At 36.0% G+C, this 19191-nt stretch overlaps 3 protein-coding genes across 8 annotated transcripts in view; 1 reads left to right on the forward strand and 2 right to left on the reverse strand.

Moving 5' to 3' along the window:
• LOC109822745 (chloroplast processing peptidase-like) overlaps window positions 1-2201 on the forward strand; it is a 3091-nt gene extending 890 nt beyond the window's left edge. The window contains exons 2-7 of the mRNA XM_020388992.1: window positions 3-226; window positions 414-482; window positions 578-646; window positions 992-1078; window positions 1653-1720; window positions 1821-2201. Of these exons, the coding sequence (XP_020244581.1) occupies window positions 3-226; window positions 414-482; window positions 578-646; window positions 992-1078; window positions 1653-1720; window positions 1821-1953 (650 nt within the window). The 3' untranslated portion in view covers window positions 1954-2201. The remainder of the gene's footprint in view (window positions 1-2; window positions 227-413; window positions 483-577; window positions 647-991; window positions 1079-1652; window positions 1721-1820) is intronic.
• The window catches only part of LOC109820031 (E3 ubiquitin ligase BIG BROTHER-like), a 99679-nt gene that overhangs the window by 51688 nt on the left and 28800 nt on the right, over window positions 1-19191 (reverse strand). The window lies entirely within an intron of this gene.
• Window positions 2995-14248, reverse strand: LOC109820030 (protein disulfide isomerase-like 1-5). The gene is made up of 12 exons (XM_020386077.1): window positions 13628-14248; window positions 12699-12828; window positions 11967-12132; window positions 11244-11362; window positions 7553-7633; window positions 7388-7474; window positions 6239-6310; window positions 6100-6168; window positions 5685-5762; window positions 5472-5606; window positions 3644-3697; window positions 2995-3565 (listed from the first exon to the last, which is right to left on the reverse strand). The coding sequence occupies exons 1-12, from the start codon at window positions 14110-14112 to the stop codon at window positions 3449-3451; spliced, it is 1593 nt and encodes a 530-aa protein (XP_020241666.1). The 5' UTR covers window positions 14113-14248; the 3' UTR covers window positions 2995-3448.

Genomic DNA, 19191 nt, shown 5'->3' on the forward strand with positions numbered 1-19191 from the left:
AGGAGGAGGAGGAGACGAGGAGGAGGAGGAGGTGGTGGTGGTGGAGGAGGAGAAGAAGGGGATTCTACCTGATTGGGTCAGCATCACTGCTGACGACGCCAAGACCGTGCTTGCGGCGTTCGCGATTTCGCTGGCGTTCAGGACTTTTGTGGCGGAGCCGAGGTTCATTCCCTCGCTCTCCATGTATCCCACGTTCGATGTTGGCGACAGGATCGTTGCGGAGAAGGTACCGTCTTTTTTTTTAATTATCGCATTTTAATTAAATTAATTCGGGCTTAAAGCCTTTCTAGGCTTGTTGGAGTTATTTTATTAACATGCGTTTGAAATTGACAAATTGTAGATTAGATTCTCATCTGTTACTATGCGTACGAAGTTTTAAGTTCTGACTTGCAGCTTACTCTTGCTGTTATAAGGTCTCATATTACTTCAGAAGGCCATCTGTGAACGACATAGTTATCTTCAAAAGCCCACCAGTTCTGCAGGTTCGTCTAGTTCTCGAAAAGCCAGTTGCTTGGAAGAAAAAAAAAACAATTGATTCAATATTCGTGTGTTAACTGGTTGCAATTCCGTAATGTAGGAAGTGGGATATACCGATAACGATGTGTTTATCAAGAGAGTTGTTGCCAAGGAAGGAGATATCGTGGAGGTGAGTTTTCGCTGCAGTAACTTTATGGGGTGTGTGCTCGTGCGCTTGTGTGTGCGATGTGTGCATACAGTTTGTGTAATTTCCTGAGCTCTTCCTTTTCGGCAGTGTTGTATTAGCCCTAGACTCCTAATCCAACCCTTTGATCTTCCCTTCGTACTGGAATGGGGGAAAATAATATATATGGTGCTGTTTAAAATGTCATTTGTTTGGATTAATCTCTCCCGTAGCTATTGGTTTTTTTTTAATTGTTTTCTTGTAGAGATTGTGGTGCTTGCAAGGGTGCCTATAAAGTGCTTACTTGGGCACTCGCTTGTTCCTCATCTCTTTTTCCTTATTGCGTTGCAGGTTCACAACGGAAAACTAATAGTGAATGGTACTGCCAGGAGTGAAGAGTTCATTCTTGAGCCACCATCTTACGATATGAATCCCATTGTAAGGATTTTCCACCCATTTCTTCCAGTTTCCACAACTGTTCTTGACTTTTTTTTTTGAAAACAAATATTTCTCTCAGTATTCCAAAGAAAGAAGGAAAACAAATTATTATTTTGAATAGCACCGTCAACCCCCCAAAAAAGTAGTTGTTCAACATGCCAACATTTCTTTTGTAATATAAGCTGTAAAAATTGTTACTCCCTTTTTTCCCCCTTAACTAGAAACATGTAAGTTGGGTGTAAGAATGGAGGGAGAATTTAGGAAAACATTAATTTTGAATGGTTGTCTCACTTATAGCTTATAAATAACTTGGGAAATCTTGGAAAGTGCAGGGAAGAAAGGAAGTTTTTCAATCTACAAATTAAAGATTCATATTCTTCTATCGTTTTCATTCTTAAACTTCTCAGCAGAGTTCAGTTAACTTAGGTATTTGATTAGCTTAATTTTGGAAAGTTCTATCTTGTGGAGCTTCTGCCCTGTCTCGCATCACCATTCCAAATTTCTTTGAATATGTACATATTTGCTTATGTGCTATCTATTTTGGTCTTATTAACTTTTTTCCTTAACACTCCAGAATGTACCCAAAAATTCTGTATTTGTGATGGGTGACAATCGCAACAATAGTTACGATTCTCACGTATGGTAAGCATCGTCATCATTGCAATCTAGAAAGTTGGTGCTTTTTCTCATCTCGTGCATCAAAATTTTTTACCTTTACTAAACCTTCGTTCTAATCTATCAGGGGTCCTCTTCCTGCAAAGAACATACTCGGGAGATCCATTTTCCGATACTGGCCACCCTCAAGAATGGGTAGCACGGTTCTTGATGCAAGTCCAGACTCTCTAAAGGTGGTAGGAAGCTCAGCCTCAAACTAGAAGAGAGAGGTTGCTTAACTCAATTGTTCATGTAGAATTGTGGATTCTTCTTCAAAGAGGACACCATGGTCATGGCATTAGCTTGTGTGCCAAGAGAAACCAATTTTGCTTCAGGTTTCTGCCATGTTTGTTCCCCTGTGGACGTTTATATCTCTTAACCCTGTAGATTTTCCCATTCGAATGTTGTATTATTTTGTATCATGGAAATCTAATTTATGCCAAGGGCCTGAGGAAACTCTCTAAACTAACAGCTGTCAGGATGCATAAATACCGTCTTTTAAATTGATTGATATAACTTATGTGCCTTTTTACAGTGAACTTGGACAAATATAGCGTTTGATAATAATTCGTGAAGAAATCCTTCAAAACTTAAATTGGTACTGTTAAAATAATCAGATTCCCCCTCAATTGGGAGTTTAAGCAATTTTGTGGGGCTAAAGCTGTTTTGTAGCAGAATGGGTCTTTGAAGCAATAGCATCAAATGTGAGGACATCATTGCAAGATTTGCTTCAAGCTACCGCCTGATTTCTAACAAGATGCATCCCTCTTGTTTATGCAACGGTTTGTTCTTTCTTAAATACCGCAATGCACATATTAAGAAAATGTATGAGAGATGAGAGAGTCTTTTCTCGCTAGAAGAAATTTTCAAAATCGACTCAACGGAATTTTTTTTTTAAAAAATAGACCCCATTCACTTCTAATTATAGAAATCGACCCACTTTGAGTTAATTACGGTACTAATTAGTCGGATTGTCAATCCCAACTAATTAGTAACCTAATTAGCAACCGCAAACCTTCCCCGCTCCTTAACCCCGCTTATAATTAGACTACTAATTAGTCGGGGTTAGCAACCCCGACTAATTAGTACCGCAATTAACTCAAAGTAGGTCGATTTCTATAACTAAAAGTGAATGGGATAAAAAAATTCTGTTGAGACAGATTTTGAAAATTTCTTCTTTCTCGCTAATTTTTGCTGACAGTAACAGTTACATAAATATATCTACGGCATCCGAAGATAATGAATACAGTTGACATGGATAATTGGTAACATTAACAAGTGTTTGCTCTTATTTATTTGAGAAAGAAACACAGCTAGACCATCCCGGAATCAGATTTGCAGTATCCAAGGATGATGAATAATCAATCCTACCATCCATTTCAACAGCAACACCGACGCAGTCGCAGTTCTGCAGCTATAGATAAGTATAGTTGATTCCATTTTACACTAAAAAGTTACAACTTGGTTACATCTCTTTCTAACAATACTATGACCTTTATACCAATTGATAATTGTTGATTATAAATTATCATTGGAAAAATTTGTAAAGTCTGAACCTCTGAAGGACAATTGACATTGGGAGTCAAATCCTCGCAATTTTATGGTCACGAGAATTGTTTGAATCTTCATGACTCACTCCTGTATCACGATAATGACGCTCATAGTTCATCCTTGGTTTGATCTTTTACTTGAGACTCTTTGTCCCGATAATGACACTTATAGTTCATCCTTTGTTCGATCTTTACTTGAGACTCCATTGTTGACTTCTGATCTCATATTTTCTTTAATGAAGGCCGCCAACTCCTTCAAATTCAATTTCTTGGAAATTTTGATCTGCTACAACAAATTTGGTTAGCAAAAAAAGAAAGGCATTCACGTTTCAAAAAGAATCAGCATTCAGGGTGTACATACCGGATTTGATTTATCCCCAACAGGATAAAAAAGGAGAGCCGGAAAATTATCTATCTGTCAAGAAAATACCAAAAGAAAAGTATATATTAATTTTAAACTTCCCCCCAGCTTCATATGTTCACTAGAAATAGGTAAGGAAAATTCGACTTCTTAATGCAAATTTCAGGGAATATTATTCATTTATTGATTTTAGAACTCTGGTGTACGAAGGACTTGAGGCCTCTTGCTCAACAGCTGAAGTAATCTAATATTTGAAGCAGAAAACTTACTTCATAGTTGATTCAGTTCAAATACTGCATTATGTTTGAACAACTCTTACGATGGTTCCCTAGGAAGCCTCCTTGAAAAATGACTTCTAAAGGAACTGGTTTTCTTAGCTTGGTTCCTTCCGACTAGGGAAGAAAGGGAAGAGAAGAATGGGAAAAGAAATTAAGGCACTGTTTGGTTTGGAAGAATGTGAAAGAAAGCAAAAGAAAGGGAAAAAGAAAAGGAAAAGAAAAATAAAATAAAATAAGATTCTTTTTCATGTTTGGTTAGGAAGAAAATTGTAAAAAAATATTGAAGGGAAATAAAATTAGTTAATAAAAATAAGATAGAGAATACAAGTAACTAATATTATATGGTAATCCGTTCAATAAATTCTTTCTAAACTAATTGTTAAATTGAAAAAAATTCTTGATGAGGACAGCATATAAAACCATATATCCATACTACTAGTTTTTCATATATAAAGGATAATGTAAAGAGACATTTTTCAGTAACAATTTTAAGTTAGTGCAAACTTTCCAAAATTTAGATGCTGACAGTACATCATAATAAGCGCTCGTAATTAAAAAATTAGATATGTTCTGAAATGTTTAAAAATTCTCGTCTCCTTTATACATTTAACTCTCTAGACGAGTAATTTTGGGTTAATTTCCTTGAACTCCCCGAACTAAGAGGAGGTTTGCACATAACCCCCTTAACTATTTCAATTTTAGAAAAGTTTGAGGGGTTTTGCACATAACCTCCCCTGGACTTCTTTTCTTCCCCTAAACACCAAGATCTCACTTAAACCTCAAAGTAATTTACACCATCAAATCTGATGCGTCACATCCAAGTATGTAGCTAAGAATAAAAAAAATACTCTTAGCCATCAAAACATTAATGGAAGCAGTGAAAAGAATGACAGTGATTTTTGAAGCCAGAGGAGTATTTTCATGGATATTATTACGAATTTACACGTCACACGTTAGACTTAATAGTGTTACTTTGAGGGTTAATATGAGAAATCCTCATGCGGTATAGTGGAATAAAAGAAGTTAGGTAAGTTATATGCAATATGGCTCAAGTTCAAGGGGTTTTGGGATTTAAATAGCTCCAGGGGATTATCTGCAAAACACCAAAGTTCAAGGGGTTATGCAAAATTAATCTATTTTTTCTTTGACCTAATTGGGCCTAAACAGCAGCTCATTCATTTTTAATTCTTCACATGGGCCCTACATAAACTGATGACCCTTTGCCTGAGTGGGGTCCACAAACCAAGAGAAGTCAAGAGTGTAATCCGGTGACTCGGTGCTTAAAGTGTCCCTTTTTCGCCAGAGGAGGCGATGAAGCAGCCCCAAGGAGCAGCAGCCCGACAATTTTTTCTTTCAGTTTCACTTGCTTGGGCTTAAGAAATTGTAAGAGAAAATTATAGTGGCTCTTTTCTCTCCATTTTCATGTATTCATGTTCATTTTATCTTTCCTCCAAACCAAACAACATAATCTCATTTCCTTTTTCTTTTATTTTCCTTCATTTTCATTCAAACTAAACACAACCTAAAGATCAAATTCAATTTCCTCATACCTGCAATTTTGGATGTTCATTGAGAGAAAAATCTATTCTTCCAAATTTTAGATTTTTCTGGCCTTCAAAATGCTTGGCCAGCTTCGCGATTTGCTTGCTAGTGGTCTCGCAATCCATACACCATGGAGTATACACCTTTATTTTGATGTAAAATTTAATTAAGTCCTCAGTTAATATTCAGCAATTAACATAAATCAAGCAAATAACGCATACCTCAAGAAAAACATTCTCAGGACTGTTCATAACAGATGCATCAAATGTCCTGCCAACAACTTTTTCAATCAATCCACCCTGCATTTTCCCACCAGAATAAGAAATGTTTTTCACATAAAAATATACTGCAAGTAGACATGAACGGTTGTAAGTTTTGGCTCAGTATCTCCATAGTGCCTTCAGTTCATTGGCGATCCGATGTGATAGGAAAGACTTGGACAATGATGATATGTAAAAAAAAAAGTGGGTACTAAATTGTTCTAATCTACATACACAGGAACAAAATTTTGGATATACAGATGAGTGACTGCTTTTTTCAGTAACGGCTATAACGATAATCCTCTCTGTAGTTTTCTACAGCGGTAGCTCGCTTGAAGTATAGTGAGAAACAAAGGAAAAGTAAATAACTACTTACTGCATCTGGAATTGGTTCTGACTTGAAGTATGGTGCAAGAGTGCCTTGTAGTAACCCCGAGCAAAATCCCTGAAAACAAATAACCTTATGACTCTAAACTTGAAGATGTTGAATTCAGCAGTAATTTGGCAGGACTCACTTCTAAATTGGTTGGTGTAATATCTGACTCCAACAGATACTTGGAACCAATCCTGTTATCAAATGCAGTCACCTGAGCAATGGGTTGAAGAATAATCTTGAATTAGTTGATGCCTCACCGTGAACAGATGTAAGAAGTCATTCATATAAAACAATAACAGGTAAAGGAGCAACAGAAGTAAGATGATTTCAATGTAAGAGAAAATTAGAACCGCAACTATGGACTGTAATTAGATAGAATTATATATAGGCTCCATAACCTCAAAGAGTCTTTATGAGATATAAAAAACAATCACAATGTATTAAAACCAAATATTTAATTGTTATCAGCAGATCAGTCCAGAAAAAGAAACAGCTATTACATAGATTGATAAGAATTCATGAGTTAAATGGAACCATTATGATCTAAAAATAAAATAAAAGAAAGATTAAGTGACACTACGAGAGTCAAAAGCTTTTTTATTTTTGGTGGGGCGGTTTTCTTTTCTTTCTTTTCTTTTTGGGAGGGAGGCAGTGGGGGAGGGGGTGGGGGGATAAAAAAATTAAATTTTTTTTAATACAATTGCAAAGATTTAGATTCTGGAGCAAAGTTGATCAGAGCTCAGTAAGAAAGCAAGGGATTAATAGATAGTCACAGGTTAACGGAAGGGAATGCAAATAGAAAAAAAGTGAAACCACCAAATTTTATGCACATAAAGCCAAATAGTTATAGAAGTAATAGGAAGGCAGCAATCAAGAAGTAGGAAAGTTTTATTAAGTGGAAATATTGGGATTCATGAGTTAATGGGGAAGTCAGCATTAAAGAAAGGAAATCCAGCATGCTATGCATATCTAGTTTAATGGTGATAACAGCAATAGATAAGATAGCAACAGGAAATGTGCATGCAGCTTATCAAGTCAATTGGTGATAAATGTAACAGATAGGTAGCAATAGATAAGTGGAACAATGTAACATTTTGCAATATAAAAGAACAAAACAACATACACACATAACAAACAGACATCAAATTACTTCAACTACTTATCAAAATAAATGAGCAAAAAATCTCTCAGTCAGCATGGATAAGATGGATAAAATAATTCCAGTCAATCATACATATCATATCACATTCGATGAATCAGACAAATGCTTAGAGAATAAGGGACTCACAATAGGCTCTTCTGGTTCCAGGCCAAATAAAGTTAGAAAAGGTTTTGCAAGGTTGTCTTCAGAAGAATCCACATATACGAACATTATCTACAACAATAGCAGAATCTGAGATTAGTTTTCAAACTAAAAGTTCAAAAAACTGTTAATATCCTATCACATGGCCACCTTTGACTTATATTTTCTTGCAACATTCTGAATTAGCAACTGCTGGGGCTTGAAATCATCAGCCTCCGCAAAAATGAAAACCTGCCAGAAAGGACAGTGGAAATTAGTATGGCTAAACAAGTATTTAGGAGTCCTGTCAAAACTGATATAGCTATGTTATCACATTTAATTATGGTTTGTGTTCCTGTCCGAGTGATACTGCATCTTTCCTAGTGCCATGGTAACATAGATATTATTCCTCTTGCTCTTCCTCACCTCACCTCACCCTAGGTTGCATGCATACAGGCACGGGTACGGGACACGGAAAATTTGTAAAATATAGGGTACGGAGACACGACTATATATATGCGTGTTATGTACATTTATATGTATTAAAATTAATAATTTACATAAGATCCATATTGTTTTTTCATTTACATAAGATCAATATATAAGAAATAGATGTGAAGTGTAAAATATAAATCCAAGAACATATGAGTGTTTAAATGAAAACATATATTATATAATTAAGTATATGCACGAATAAACATATGTATATATTCAAAAAAGTGTCTAAGAGGTTTGAGTACGGGTACGGTTTACTAATAGAAGTACCCAGATAACATAGACCTTACCTTTACCCCCTGCCCTTTCTTTAATGAAACCACAATTTTTCTCCTTGTAATCCATGATTTTAAACTCCATTAATGATTCTGTGTAGGTGTGTAGGTATTGTTTTAACCTCACTGGGCAGTTAAAAACAGGACTAATATATGTAAAGCCTTAATTTATAGTGTTTTCCTTACTTCTTTTGTGTCTTAGATTTGAGTCCAGTCCCCTACCGAAATCTATCAACTTTCCCTTTCTTTCTAAACTTGTGCAAATACGTCTGATCTGGTCAGATTAGTCTTATCCTAATCCAACTTTGGTAGACACAAATCCAACGTTTAAGAAATGGGTTAAATTGAAATACTGGGACTTAAGTATGCACAGTAAATTTGACCTGAACTGAAGAAAAGAGGCAGTAACTTGATATCATCCTTCATGTATATCTACAGTCACTGACTCGCTGTTTTAAAAAGCCTCCGTCTAGTCCGCCTAGGCATACACGGTACTTAGGCAGCTTGCCAAGCGCCTAGCACCTAGGCGGTACCTAGGTTATCCACCTAGGTTTTAGGAGTGCTTAGGAGACCGTTGTCTTCTTACATGGACTGCACCCTTTAGGCCTTGATTGTGATTTTCTGCATTGCAGTCTCCACATCCTCCAACCTTTTCCAAACTCCTCTAACCCCCAAACATGAACACCTCCTTTGACCTTCAACAAAACCTCCCTGACCACCACTTAAATGAAGAAAGAAATCCGCCTAGACACCAGTTTGACACCTACGCTTTCTATAACATGGACATTTACTATCAAATATTGTAATTAAAAAAAATAAGTAAACCACCTAGACTTTAGGCGTTGGCTTTCTAGACTGTCTATGTTACATTAAACGTTGGACGCTTCTAGGCGTTGGACTAAGCGTCAGCGCTTAGTCATCTAGGCGGGCGCTTAAACAGTTTCTGAGCGTTTTTTTTCTTTTTTTTTAATTGTTATACTTGAAGATAAATATATATATACTCAATCAATCAAAGATGCATAAATACTAAAATACTAACACTAGTAACTAAATTACTTAGCTCTTTGTATGTTTATACTTCTCAACTCAAATTATAAGTTCATCTCAACAGTGAAAACTTCATTCTCAACTTAAATTACTGTTAACTTATAAGTTACTGTTAAGTTTAAGTTAACAATAAACTTAAACTTAAGTTTACTGTTAACCAAAATATTGTTAACTTAAGTTTACTGTTTACTTAAACTTACGTTTACAATCAACAAAAATCTTAATATTAACTTAAACTTAAACTTAAACTTAAGTTTACTGTTAGCTTAAACTTAAGTTTAGCTTAAACTTAAGTTTAACTTAAACTTAAACTTAAGTTTACTGTTAACTTACACTTCTTAAGTTTAAGTTACTATTGTTAACTAACTTAAATAGATATTTAAGAAGTACTCTTTACCTTGTTAGTAATTACAAAGATCAGAAGAGCTCGGCAATGTTATAGAAGACGCTAGGCTGACTAGACGTTTAAGCGAGCATCTAGCGCCTAGACCCCTAGGCGTGCGCCTAGGCGTTTGACTATTTTTAAATTATTTAATTATAATAATTAATAAAAATATGTATTAAATTCATATAAATTTTTAAAAAAAGATAGCAATCTTAGTTCCACAATAAATCATGCATACTTAGATATTAATTAGCCAAAATAATAATTAACAATGCTAGAACCTAAGATGTTTTCTTTTTTTAATTTTTAATTACAATAATTTGATAGTGAATGTCAATGTTATATAGAGCTTAGATGTCGGACTGGTGTCTAGGCGGATTTCTTTTTTCATTTAAGTAGTGATCGATGAGGTTTTGCTGAAGGTCGGATGAGGTAATGGGGGTGTTCATATTTGAAGGTTAATGGAGTTTGGAGGACGTATAGGCTACAACACATAAAATCACAACCAAGGCCTATAGGGTGCAATCCACGTAAGCAGACAATGCTCCCCTAAACATTCGTAAAATCTAGATGGACAGCCTAAATACCATCTAGGCGCTAGTTAGGAGGTCTAGGTACCGTCTAGACCTAGGCATACGCCTAAGCGGACTAGGCGGAGGTTTTTTAAAACAGTGCTTTCTGTAACATTTAGTTACTACGTTGGCTATTTAGTATTTAATTGTTTATTGTGGATCTAAATGCTATTTATATTTTTTACAATTTTATATGAATTTAATACATACTTTTGCCAATTATTATAATTAGATAATTTTAAAAATAGCCAAACATCTAGGCGCCTCCCAGGCGTGCGCTTAGGCATATAGGCGCTGGCTCGAAATGCCTAGTCCGCCTAGCACCTTCTGTAACACTATCTACGATGATACTCAGAGCTTTTAGATGTTCATATAAGGTTGTTCTATATTTGAACAGCCTATAGACTGCAACTCTTTGGCAAGTTTGTGAACTTCAGGGATCAGTAATTGTTGTTAGCAAATGAAGCGGTGAGATTTTTACTACATTTTAAAAGTGGGGTGATTTAGTTCCATCCTAGTTCTAGAATAGAAATATTATGGCGTATTGACATTTAAAACAATCAACAACGCATGTACGGTAGGCTTGTGTGTAAATTGCTCCTATTTCAAACTACTAATTAAGTAATTATCTAATAGAGAAAGGCTTATTAGACTCCTAAATCCATGACATTCTAATGACGATTCATTATAAATTTATTTGATTAGGGAAAACTTATTGTATCTTGATCAATATCCAAATTTATAGACAATTGCACCTCTCTTCTATAGACTTGTAGTCCTTAATTTGAAAAAGAATTATGTATGGAAAATCTAGATCTTTTCATTTTACAATTGGTATCAAGTTAGTGCGAGAACTGAATATAGCAAGTCCTAATAAGCATGAGAATACATAAATATCTGAGAAGTTCCTGAGATGTTCCCAATGGATGCTCATGAAGTACTAGGTCCATGTAACCTAAGCTCTCTGGGACTTTAAGTGGTTGCATGACTGCTAGATAGGAAAGTTACCTCATTCAGTACATTAGAAAACTAGAAAGGAAGAGTAAGGAAGCATATCCAAAACGAATGAAGTAGGATGAGTAAGGGACCTGAAGTTTCATAGGGCTTGAGTAGACTCTGGCAGAATTAAGTTCTGTCAAGGTAGTAACTAAAGCAAACTTGTTATATTCCACAAATTGCAAAATTTTCTCTTCCTGAAAGCTATCCTCTGCAAAATAAGCAAAAATAGTTATTAGAAATAATTGAAACAAATTTTTGATAAAAATGGTAACATAATCATCTAATGCATATAACATATTCATCTAATGCAAAGTGAAACAAACAAAAAGTGACTCAAAAGTTGGGAAAGGAATGACTTGCAACAGCATCCATCATGCAGAAATTAGAAATCAGGCAGAGGGTCTGTGCAGCTAATGAATTAGTAGCTAGGTGCAAGAGCAATTGTCTCCAATAATTAGTGCTATTAGAAGTCTAAAGTGACATATATGGCGATACAGCAGCTAAAGGTACAGACTTAATGTTTTATTTTAAAAAAAGAGAAAGATCTATGAAATAACACTACCGCTATGTCATTCTACTACCATGCACAATATGTCAATATCATCTGTAACACAAACAAGCCAACACAATAAATAAGTTAATAACAGTCTGAGTATTTTTGTACAACAGTAGCAGCTAAGAAATTGTCAATATGGAAAATAAACCAAAAAGGAAAAATGTTCGAGAACAAGGTATCAGTGGAAGTGAAAAAGGATTGTCAGGATCAATAAATTAGGGAAGATGAATATAGATAAACCAAGTAACCAACTTACCAAATTTCTCAAACCTCTCAGGTTCACTTTTGACAAGGCCTAGGAAATGCTCTTCAGCTCCTATGTTTGGGAAAAGAATTTTAGCAATGGTCAAATCCTTGGTCTCAACAAATTGGATATCATTATCAGTAGTTGCAGCTTTTACAAATTCTTCATATTCAGTTCCCTGCAAAAGTAAAGTTTGATACATAAAATAAGTTTACAGTTCAAGCATCTTAAAGGCAAAGGATGATATAGGGCAACCGCCTTCCTGTATTAATAGGGGAATAATTTGAAGAAAAGAGAAATTTGCAGCAACATAATATACTCTGGTCCACTTAAATTCTGCTATCTTCGCTTTACTAAGTTATCCAGAAAAAAAGATTGGATATGTTTTTTTAGAACTAAATCAGTCCAGAAGCAGGACTGATATTTGCTTCTAGACAGATTCCAGTCCAATCAGTACTTATTTCAGCTCAGCAAAGGATGAGTATCAGTTAATCAGCAGGTCTGAATTCTGTGTTTTAGATGCATGGAATAATTAGAAACCACGTGTAATCAGATTACATGACTAGTAAATAGGTTACTACAATATGAGTAATTAATAACTCAAGTACATTCATAATTTTGACAAGTAAATAGCAAATACTTAACTGCTCATGACAAAAAACAGCATCTTAAGATTTAACACAGAATAATGTATGTTCTGTTATTTGACAAGCAGCTACATAGTATCCAAGATTGTTTTTGTACCTCATACTCCTCAAAGAGACCAACAACATATATCTCATACCCTTTGACAAAGTCTTCAGCAGTAGTTGTTGAAGATAGCCTCATAATAGGATGACCAGTTTTCTTTCTTGCCCATATCACTATTTCATCCCTAATTAAAGAAATTCAACAACAGTTAAGATACTCGAGTGCAACATTACAGTACACGTACCTAACAGAATCAACCTGCTATCTAAAAAATCGCACCTAGCAGAAGGACATGCCGTAAATTTCACAAAACTACCATGAAGTATTAGGGGTTTTGCAAAAGTAAAATATGACAAACTATTTTTATTTGAGAAAAATATTCATAAACTTTCAAATTATGTACTATCAAAGAACGAAATAAAGACACTAAAACTGCCAGAAAATTTCAGATAAAGTTACCAAACTGTCACAAAATTTTTACGTTATTGATGTGGCACGGTCTGCATCAATTATTGTCAGAGTGCCCAAGTTTTCTAGTAGGTGACATTTACCTGCTGCCTAAGTTTGAGGTATTTTCCTATGGTAGACTAGTGTTGGTAGTTTTGTGTATAATACAAAGAAAATGGTCATCTCGTCTATCGCAAGCCAAGATCATATATTACCTGGTAAAAGGGGAATATTAATTGAAGATGATAGGAAGGTCACCTAAGCTATATGGGAAGGGGCTTCGTCTCCTTATCAAAATATGATTAGGAAGTCAATCAGCTTGAATAATCATTGCCACCTTCAATATATCAATGTTTTCCGATTATCTAATTAATTCAGTTTTAAGCCCATGAAATAATCATTGTCACCTTCTATATCCCAATGTGCTCTGATTATCTAATTAATTCAGTTTTAACCAGAACCAATATATCTCACATGAATAATATCCAACACGTCACGAGCAAATCAGAAGAACCCAAAAAAAGATCAAATCTTACCCAGTAAATCCACCAGTATAACTCCTCCCAGTCCCATTAACAAACAGAATCATCGTCGGATACCCTCGAATCCCCAACTCCCCGGCCGCCTTCACATACCTCTCCGCATCAATCTTCGCCATCAAAACCTCACTCCCCATCTCCTTCAACCTCATCGCCGCCTCCGCAAACCTCGGCATCAGCTCAGCACTCCTAGGGCACCAAGGAGTGTACCCCAAAACAAGAACCAACTCATTTTCATTAATCACTTTCTTGGCGTTCTCGTTGTTGAGACCGAGAACGACTCTTTGAGCTCGCTTCAAGATCTCGGCTTCTGAGGGTTTGAGAGCTTCTGTGTTGGTTTCAGATTCTAATTCTTCGTCGATGGAGAGGAGCTCGTCGAGGTCGGCGAGGTCATCGCCGGCAGAGAGGAATGGGGATTGATGGAGGAGGACGAGGAGGAGGATTAGGATTAGGGTTAGAGAGAGGACGTTGGATTTGCGCATTTTGAGATTGATTGATTTTGGATCTGAGAGAGAGAGAGAGATTTGTTTTAGGTTACTAAGTAGGGAGAGTGTTAATAATAAATAAAGAGGGAAAAAGAATCAAAGCGTGATCTCGTTAAATAGACAGTTCTTTTTGTGGCGGTGATTGTGGAGCAGAGTCAACGAACATTGGAAAATTTTTGATTTAAAATTTTTTAGCAACTTTATTAAAGGATTGATTCTAGAAAACCCCCTACTCATATTGGAACTGTGCAACAAAATCCCTTCTAACTATTTTAATTCAGGTACCCTCCTTAAGTTCAAAAGGTAGTCTTCTTAACTTTGAAATTTTGGTTTAATCCACTAAAGTTTTCTTATTTAACTCCAAATTAACACTGCCAAATCTAATGTGTCGTGCAAGAAACACGTAATGCAAAAAGATTAAAATATTACTCAATCATAAAATCACAATATGAGAGAGAAAGAGGAAGCACGGTAAACAAAAAAACTATTTGGCTCGCGGACCAACCGCGAGCCAAATAGCAATGCTCTTTTTCATGTTGGGGCTCGCGGTTGGTCCGCGAGCCAAATAGCAATGCTCCACTGTAAAATAGACTGAGGGTTTTTTTTAACTAAAATTAATTTTTTTTAGAAAGCATATTTTAGTTATTTCACATTTTGGATAATGATGTCAAGGAAGTTTTTCTTTACTTTCTATATATTCTATACATTTACCTATGATGAAAAAAAAAGAATTGTTGAGAAAAAGTGTAAAGATCAGAGGGTTTTGTGGGGACTATAATCGATGTAGGTTAAGTTAAAATTTCAAAGTTGAGAGGGTTGTCTATAGTACCTCCTCCATATTTAAGACGGGTTTATTTGAATTAAAATATTTGGAGGGATTATTGTGATGCTAGTCCTTTAAATCTTTATTGTGATTAGTCCTCAAATCATTTAAAATGCTTATTACGTCCCCCGTATAAGTTGTCTCAAAATTTAGTCCATTGAACGTTGTTACTAGTAGGGCTGTTAATCGGTTTGAATGGTGCGGTTAATAGGTGACACCGAACACCAAACCGATCTATTTTTCGGTTCGGTTCGGTTCGGTTTTTCACTTATTTTTTCATAAACCAATTGTGTTCGGTTTAGTTCGGTTTGGTTTTTCTCTGGTTTATATCGGTTTTTTCGGTTATTCTATAAAGAAAACAAGTCTAGAAAAGTAGAAAGTAGAAATGTCTCATATTACATAACCGTTTCCGAAAAGAAAAGAAAAGAAAGAAAATGAAAAAGGGCAGCCCACAATGCCACATAATAGTTTTCGAAAAGAAAAAAAAACGATGAAAATCTAGAATAGCAGAAACATGTAGATGATAGATCAGCACTTCAAGTTCAGCAGCAAGCTCCTCAATGACCAACATTTGGGGAAAAGGAAAGCTACAGTACCACGTGACAGAAGGGATTTCTTCGCCGGTGACGAGAGAACCCAAGATTTGGGGCCGATGGACGGGAGAACCCTAGATTTGGGGGCGATGGACGAGAGGGGACGAGACAAAGCGCGAAGGACCAAAAGCTCGTTGGGTTTGGGACTTTGGGAGCGATGGACGAGAACTCAGATTCTCAGAAGCCCTAGAAATATAATTAAAGTCTAATGTAGACTATGTAGTAATGTTGGAACGCAGGCCAAGACCATCCTTTTTTTTTGGGGGCTTCATTTAAGCCCAAGTTTGAAGTTTCTACATAAAATTTTATGTATATTAATAATATATATCTATAAATAATATAATTTCCTTACAATATATATAATCAGTTTTTCGGTTCGGTTTTGGTTTCCAAACATCCGAAACCAAAACCACACCAAACCTTTCGGTTTTCAGTTATTTTTTTTGCGGTTTGGTACGGGTTTTTTTCTTTCCTCGGTTTTTTCGGTTATGGTTCGACTTTGGTGTGGTTATTTTTTCGGTTATCGGTTTTCAAGTTACAGCCCTAGTTACTAGGTCCCCTATTTTTTGTAAATTGTTTTAAATTAATCCTCCAATCAAGAATAGCACAGGTAAAGTATAAAGAATTCGGGAACATGACAGCAATTTGAATGATATGAGGGACTAGTTTCAAGATATTAAAGAGTCAAGGACTAACACCTTAAAAACTCAATAAATAAGTATAACAAAGAGAAGAGGTACAGTCAAAGTGTGAACTTGTCGAATAGTGTGGGATGTTGGCGGCCTTAGTGGCCCGCCATATCTAATTAAATAATATTAGCTATTAGAAAGTATCTCTTTGAAATAAGCATCAATCGGTAAGTATAATATGATCAAAGATATCATGGAAATTGCTACTCCACAGAGATGGCTAAGTGTTAATTCTCCCTCGGGAGTCGACATGTATCCATACTAACTAAATAGTAGATACGCCTCACCCTATGCAAGACGACTTGAGCAACATCGACACTCGACCCTTTCTAAGAGGGCCGAATCGAAATGCGTCATTACTCGAGAACCGCTGCTAGTGTCAACCCCTACTCCTCTTTATCCTACAAGGCCGAGTCGAGAACTTTCGAATCCTCAGACAGCAGAATAAAAAGGCATTATTTGTCAGCCTTCTCGCAAGGCCGAGACAGAAGACAGTTCGTCCTCGAACTCCCCGCCGACATTCGATCACCACCGCATTGAATGTATGGTCAGAATCATCATTGTTCTAGCCCCAAAAGTTTTTATGACTTATCGGACTTCATCAGCGTCGTGCTTCCATAGTCACTATCACATTAAACACATAAATGACCCATCCATTCTACAGTGATACTTGTAAAGTATCTGCCGACTGAGCTGCCTGTCTAGACTCGACTGAAGTTACATAATTGCCCTCCAGGATCTGCTATAAAGAGGAGGTGTTATCCACTGCATATTCAAGCAATTTCTTGCTATAAAACACACTTTAACACTATTTCTTCTCCACTCAAGCACATTACTGACTTGGTTGTCGGAGGAATCATTGGAGATCCCAACTTCGATCCCTCACATGTTGTTTATGTGCAGGCGTGGATCCTCTGTTCAAGAACCAACTGTCTAAAGAAGATTAAGAAATCCTGTCATGCCCCGCTTCCCAAAATACCGGGGAATCGGAACGTGAACAAGTCCGCGACGTATTAGACTGAGGAGAAATAAGTACTAGACCTTCTACTCAATCTAATACGCTAAGCGTCAAGCAATATAAAACGAATGCACGGGTCCCCGTTCACAGTAGCAAGAATATAATAAACAACTCAGAACAAAATAATACATATCACAACTGAAATATTATCCAGACATAATATTCGGGTCAACATGCCCTTATACAAACTATCCAACTGAATAGTGAAGGAATATAAAATACATCGATCAAGCGGGAATGGAAAGTGCTATAAAAACAAACTGAAAGGAATAACTAAGCTTCGGCTTCTTCTTCTACTCGGTCTACAAAGTACTCCTGCTAAAACTACTCTGACTCTGGCATGTCTCCAAGCTGGTCATGTTTATCCTTTAAATATGACGTACAACCCGAGAGAACAGGAGTACGTAAGCGTGCATGGCACACGACAAGATCCCAAAATGAAGAATAGAAACGATCTAACGGCCAAATGCAAGAACAGTAATAATAATAATAGAAGCATGGTATTGAAATTCTAATAATTTAAATGCAATCCACCACTAGAATATAATAATTCGAAGAATCTAAAAATCAACAGGGTAACGAGGTCATGCAGCTAGCTATCCTATAATAGATCACTGGTCCACATCTCACAAGAATCCATAATCATCCAAATAACAAGGTCATACCACTAGATGGAATTAATACTTAAAAATCTACAACACGAGATGTAGTACATCGAGCGAAATAATCTAAATAGAAAACCCTCATGTATATATCATATGTCTTAAATTGTAGATAATTAAATATCAACCCCGATCTATGTATGGAAAGAAATATAATTGGTCTGTATCTCACAAGAATCCATAATCATACAAGTAAAGGGGTCATGTAACTAGTCATCCTATAACAGCTTACTGGTCCACTTCTTAAATAGGTCAATGTTCTCATTATCAGATAACTGACTGTTCATAATCCTCTACGTGCATCCAATACCGTGAAACGATTCGGTCAGAGGACTACATGCAATCCGATTTCAGCCTGGTTCGAACTCAAGCAAAACTCAGGTGACGAAACGATTTCACTGACCACGTGCGAAACGATTAACTGGCCCAACAGAGTAACTCCAGTGCGAAACGATTCATTGGTGTGAGCCTAGAAGATAATCAACAACCACATCCGATCATGCGAACCAAGACTTTCCTACCCCAACATCTCTTGTGTTTCTAGGCCTATAATAGATCACTGGTTCTCCCCTTAAGTATGGTCAACGCACCCACACATGTCACTAAGTCTTGTTCATGACACGCAAAGCCACTAAGTCATGAACTACTAATGGTTCTCGATCACAACAAGAAAAATAAATACAACTAATTCTATGTAATAAAATCATGGCATACCATATAATTAAATTTATGAACTATAAATCATGTTAAGAGTGTAGGAATCAACTTAATTTCCATAAACTACTTCTTTAATATATTTATGCATGTAAACCCATTTCATGAATATCTCACTATTCGGATCTCCAAACTTATTATAAAAATTATCAGTAATTAGGTAACATCTAGTATTATCTTCAATCTTTCACTCATCATATTTTTATGCTACATCATCACTCGCTATTGGTTCTAATCCATTCGTCATTACATATGTCAATCAGCCCTCTCCCACACCAACATTAGACACACCATGTTAATTCATTTAACAACTTAGCATGTTTTATTTCTGTCAGTTAGTTTCTCACCATACTTCATACTGCACAATGTGATCATCATATTTTATTAGTATTCACTCAGTCCATCACACATAGTTCACCATTATCATAGCTCAAATCCTCTCACACATCAGTTACTTCTAGCATCATAAATTAGTAGCATTGTCCTTCACCATAATCTCCATGCATATTCAACTTAGCTATTCATCATACATATTTATTCATCAATAAAATATCACGACTATATACTACATAACATT

This window comes from Asparagus officinalis, chromosome 8 (assembly GCF_001876935.1).
Source record: "Asparagus officinalis chromosome 8, Aspof.V1, whole genome shotgun sequence".
In the NCBI taxonomy this organism is placed as follows: Eukaryota; Viridiplantae; Streptophyta; class Magnoliopsida; order Asparagales; family Asparagaceae; genus Asparagus; species Asparagus officinalis.

Bases quoted from the DNA above. Each gene is read 5' to 3' on its own strand.
- LOC109820030 (XM_020386077.1), bottom strand. From the start codon at position 14,112: ATGCGCAAATCCAACGTCCTCTCTCTAACCCTAATCCTAATCCTCCTC. The intron at 12,133-12,698 runs GTACAAAAACAA...TTACTTTTGCAG, and splicing joins GTCTCTTTGAGGAGTATGAG to GGAACTGAATATGAAGAATT. The intron at 3,566-3,643 runs GTATGTACACCC...TTGTTGTAGCAG, and splicing joins TTGGGGATAAATCAAATCCG to ATCAAAATTTCCAAGAAATT.